The following is a 5,083-nucleotide window of genomic DNA, read 5'->3' on the forward strand; positions in this document are numbered from 1 at the left end:
AAGAAGGAGGACCATGTACCTTCGCCTCGGGACACCGAGATGTCTGACAAAAACTCTGTCGGGATGCAGGCTTCTCCTATTCCCGATGAGACGGCCGGTATTGGGCAGTCGTCCTCTACCCATCAGGAGTATGATGATCTGAAGCTTGTCCCTACTCCCAAGAGGCAGAGGGCATCCTCTAGCCCGGAAGGAACTCTCACCATGATGGAGAGGAACTTCGATGCTGGGGTCTTTATTGATAATCAGCTGATTCCCGATATGAAGGATCACTTTCTTAGTACCGAACTCGCGGGGCAGGCGAGGTGGATGTACCGCACCCTTCTCCGCAGAGCGGTGATAGCTCGGAAGGCCGAGTTCGAGTTGTCGGGCATGCAGGGATTGCAAAGGAAGCTCGATACTACCGCCTAGGCCAACAACGAGTTCAAGGTCCAGGTCGAAAAGCTTCAGGAACAACTGGCCGCGGCAGAGAAGGGGCGCAAGGATGCCAAAGAGAAGGCTGCGTCCTTTGAGGAAAAGATGAAGGTCTCCGATGCCACCGTCTCCCGTTTAACCGAGCGGGAGATGACTCTAGAGAGCCAGCTTAACGCCGCACAAGGTCGGGTGGTTGCTATGGAGAAAAAGCGTGACGCGGCCATCTCGTCGGCTGAGGCCGCACAAGCTGAGTTTGAAGAGCTGAAGAGGAAACATAGGGCGGTTAGGGAGCAGGGGAAGAACGCGATCTTTATGACCGAAGAGGCTCTCAAGGCCCAGGTGAAAATTGTGGTCCCAGACTTCGACACGTCGGCTATTGGGGTCTTCAAAACAATTCAGGACGGCAAGATTGTTGACATGCCCCGAAAGTGAATTCTTGTAACTTACGTTTTTATGTGGATTTGTAGAACACTTGTTGAGACCGTTTACTTTTGTTATACTTAAGTGGTCACCTGGTCGGCTTATAATTATCGTCTTTATCTTGCTGTTTAGTAGTATTCTTTGTTTTGTTACCATTTTTTCGGTGTGGACTTATTGCTTGTGTCCATTTTGCCGTTTGTGTTGGTAACTTGGTTGGAACCATCCTGGTCTTATTATTGCGGCCTTTTGTTATGGCTATGATTCGATTGGCTCCCGGGGTGATCAGTCCCAGGTTGTCGTTGAAGAACGCGATGGTGTGGGATACATATTGGGGAATGGTAGATGGGAGAATTCAGACAAGTAAACATTAATCGTCAGCTAAACAAGTTTATGAACATGGTAGGTACTTAATAAAAGTAAATCATTGGAAATTAAAAGGTTATCTAGCTTGCTAGGCCGCTTAACCGGTGTACCCAAGCTACGAATAGAATCTCCTCAGGTTACCTGCATTCCATGTTCTCGGAATTTCTTTACCATCGAGTCTCTCCAATTTGTAGGCACCTTTGCCAAACACTTCTCTGATGTTGTAGGGACCTTCCCAGTTTGCCGCCAGCTTTCCTGGGGTTGGTAGCCCGACGTCGTTTCATCGCAGGACGAGGTCTCTTTCCTCGAACTCCCTTCTGAGGACCTTGGTATTGTAACGTAGGGCTATTCTTTGTTTCAGTGCTACCTTCGATAAGTGGGCCATCTCTCTGGCCTCGTCCACCAAGTCTTTCTCCACCACTTCTTCTACTCCCGCTAGAAGTAGTCGTGGGCTCGGCTCGCCAATCTCTACAGGTATCACCGCGTCGACCCCGTATGTTAGGCGAAAGGGGGTTTCTCCTGTGGAACTTTGCTCGGTTGTTTGGTAGGACCAGAGGACCGAGGCAAGCTCGTCGGCCCATGCGCCTTTTTTGCTATCTAAATGCTTCTTGAGGCCTAGCAGGATGACTTTATTTGCAGACTCCACTTGTCCATTTGTCTGGGGATGTTCCACCGAGGAGAACTTTTGTTTTATCCCTAGGCCGGTGAGAAACTCTGCAAACTTCTTGTCAGTGAATTGCGTTCCATTATTTGAAATGACGATTTCCGGGATACCGAACCGGGTTATTACCTGCCTCCACATAAACTTTCTACAATTTGATGAGGATATGCTGGCCAACGGTTCAGCCTCTATCCATTCGGTGTAGTTGGTGACGACAACTATGAGGTACTTTACTTGCCCAGGGCCAACCGGGAAGGGCCCAAGAGGTCGACTCCCCATTGTGCGAAAGGTTCAGAAGACGTCAGTAGGCTCAGCTCAGAAGCTGGCGCTCTGTGGAAGTTGGCGTTCTGTTGACACTTGGCGCATTTTTTCACGAATTCTCTGGAGTCATTCATCATTGATGGCCAGTAATACCCAGCTCAGATGAGCTTCCTCGCTAGGGCTTTGCCCCCGATATGGTGGCCGCAGCATCCCTCATGGACTTCTCTGAGCACATAGTTTGTCTGGTCGAGGTGTAGGCACTTCAGCAAAGGTTGGCTGAGTCCCTTTTTGAATAGCTGGTCCTGTATGACCGTGTACTTGGCAGCCTCCCTTCTCAATGCTTTGGCTTCCTTCCCATCCCCAGGGAGTTTTCCATTTTTCAAGAAATCGGTGATGGGGTCCATCCAAGAGGGGCTCATCTTGGTCAGGTGTAGGGCGACTGCGGGCTCTTTCGTGATGCCTTGAATGAGGGAGCGGTTGCCGGTTCCAGGTTTTGTGCTTGCCAACTTGGATAGGAGGTCTGCTCGTGTGTTCTTTTCCCTTGGTACGTGTTGGACCGTGACCTCCTCAAATTGTTTGCTCAGTTCTTTGACCCTTTCCAAGTATTTTTGCAGCAGCGAGTCTCTGGCTTGGTAGCTTCTATTTACTTGCGCGGTGACGACCTGCGAGTCGCTGCATACTTCCAACCTTGTGGCCCCGACTTCCCGAGCTAGAACCAAGCCTCCCAGAAGGGCTTCGTATTCTGCTTGGTTATTTGACATGGGAAACTTGAACTTAACTGATTGTTCGTAAACGACTCTAGCCGGGCTTTCTAGAATGATCCCGGTGCCCCCGGACGTCTGGTTGGAAGCTCTGTCCACATGGAGTTTCCACCGTGTGTCCGTGTCCTCGGTTGGATTTCCGGTTACTTCCACTAGGAAATCCGCCATTGCTTGTGCCTTAATCGCGTGTCGGGGTTCGTAGCTCAGATCGTATTGGGACAGCTCAATGGCCCAGATCATCATTCTTCCTGCCAGATCAGGTTTTTGGAGTACCTGACGGATCGCCTGGTCCGTTTTCACGACCACCTGGTGACCCTGGAAGTATTGTCAAAGTCTGCGGGAAGAGATCAAGAGTGCTAGTGTCAGTTTTTCCAGCTTGCTGTACCTAAGTTCTGCCCCTTGCACGCTCTACTCACGAAGTAAATCGATTGCTGGGCCTTCCTTTCTTCTCGCACCAGCACCGCTGCAAGCACTCCTTCTGTTATGGCTAGGTACAAGTCGAGTGGTTCTCCGGCTTTGGGTTTCCCGAGCACGGGGGGTGCTGCTAGGATTTCTTTGAAGTGGTTGAACGCCTCCTCGCACGCCGGAGTCCATTCAAACGCTATTCCCTTCTTCATCAGGTTGAAGAAGGGTAGGGCCTTTGCTGCCGATGCGCCGAGGAATCGGGAAAACGCGGTGAGCCTTCCCGCCAGCCGCTAAACGTCTTTGATGCAACCTGGGCTCCTCATCTGGAGTATCGCTTGGCATTTTTCGGGGTTGGATTCCACTCCCCTTTGGGTTATCATGAACCCTAGGAACTTTCCGGCCTCCATGACAAAGGCGCACTTAAGCGGGTTGAGCCTTATGCCGTGTTGTCGGAGGGATGCGAACACATTCTCCAAGTCGCTTATGAGATCATCAGGTCAGGCGGTTTTTGCAAGGATATCGTCCACATAGACTTCCACCGTCTTGCCGATAAGATCACTGAATATTTTGTTCATCAGCCTCTGGTACGTTGCCCCCGCGTTTTTCAGACCAAAAGGCATTACCTTGTAGCAGTAGGTCCCTCCTGGCATTATGAACGCCGTTTTATCCTCATCTGGCCGGTGCATTGGTATCTGGTTGTAGCTGGAGTAGGCGTCCATAAAGCTCAGATACCGGTACCCTGCGACCACGTCAACGAGTGCATCAATGTTGGGGAGAGGGTAGCAGTCCTTGGGGCATGCCTTGTTGAGATCAGAGTAGTCCACACACATTCTCCATCACCCGTTGTGCTTTTTTACCAGGACCACATTTGACAACCAGGTAGAATAGTCTAGTTCCCGGATAAACCCTGCTTCAAGGAGGCTGGCCGTTTGTCTGGCCACTTCATCTGCCCTTTCCTGAGACATTTTTCTTCTCCTTTGAGCCACTGGTTTGGCTTCCGGCCTGATGGCTAGGTGATGTGACATGAGTCCGGAGTCTATCCCCGGCATATCAGCAGGTGTCTAGGCAAACAAATCGCCATTGGCTCTGATCATTTCCATCAAGGGCTCTTTTAATTCATGGGGGAGGTTTCTATTCACGAACGTGAACTTTTCCTCCGTGGTCCCGACCCTAAACTTTTCCAGGTCCCCTTCTGGTTCGGGCCTGGGCTTGTCGTCAACTCTGGCATCCAAGTCGGCGAGAAATACCCCCGATGCTTCCCTAGATTTCTTTCTTAATGAGAGACTGGCGTTGTCGCAAGCGACTGCCGTTTCCAGGTCTCCCCTTACAGATCCTACTGACCCTTCTTCAGTTATGAACTTCATTACCAACATCCTTGTGCTAATGACTCATCCTAGGTCGTTGATGGTTTTTCTCCCCAGGATGATGTTGTAGGCGGTGGAGTCTCGTAGGATCATGAACTCGGCCATTATCGTTCTTCTCCCTTGGCCTTGTCCCAATGAGGTCGGCAGGGTGATTATGCAAGGGCAGGCCCACCTTCTTTAAGACCTCCCTTGCACATCTGTAGCGAAGCTGTCAGGGACGCGTGTCTGGGTCAGCAGTCGGGCGCCTTGTTCCTAACCATCCGGGTCGGGTGGCGCCCGGGTCGGGCCGGCCCACATTCAGTTTGGGCCAGGCCGTAACATATATAAACCCTAAACCTATTGCAAGCGCTTACTTGATTTTGACCTAAACATCAAGACTGAAATCACGACCAATAGATAATAAGAAATCACAAGTTGATATCAATTCTGAATGAAGA

The 5,083-nt window shown here is 50.7% G+C and overlaps 1 protein-coding gene across 1 annotated transcript; it reads right to left on the bottom strand.

Annotated features, from left to right (window-relative positions):
• LOC110265035 lies at positions 2,275–3,494 on the bottom strand. The gene is made up of 2 exons (XM_021107776.1): positions 3,294–3,494; positions 2,275–3,192 (listed from the first exon to the last, which is right to left on the bottom strand). Exons 1-2 carry the CDS (start codon positions 3,492–3,494, stop codon positions 2,275–2,277), a joined length of 1,119 nt encoding a protein of 372 aa, XP_020963435.1.

This window comes from Arachis ipaensis, chromosome B07 (genome assembly GCF_000816755.2).
Source record: "Arachis ipaensis cultivar K30076 chromosome B07, Araip1.1, whole genome shotgun sequence".
Classification (NCBI taxonomy): Eukaryota; Viridiplantae; Streptophyta; class Magnoliopsida; order Fabales; family Fabaceae; genus Arachis; species Arachis ipaensis.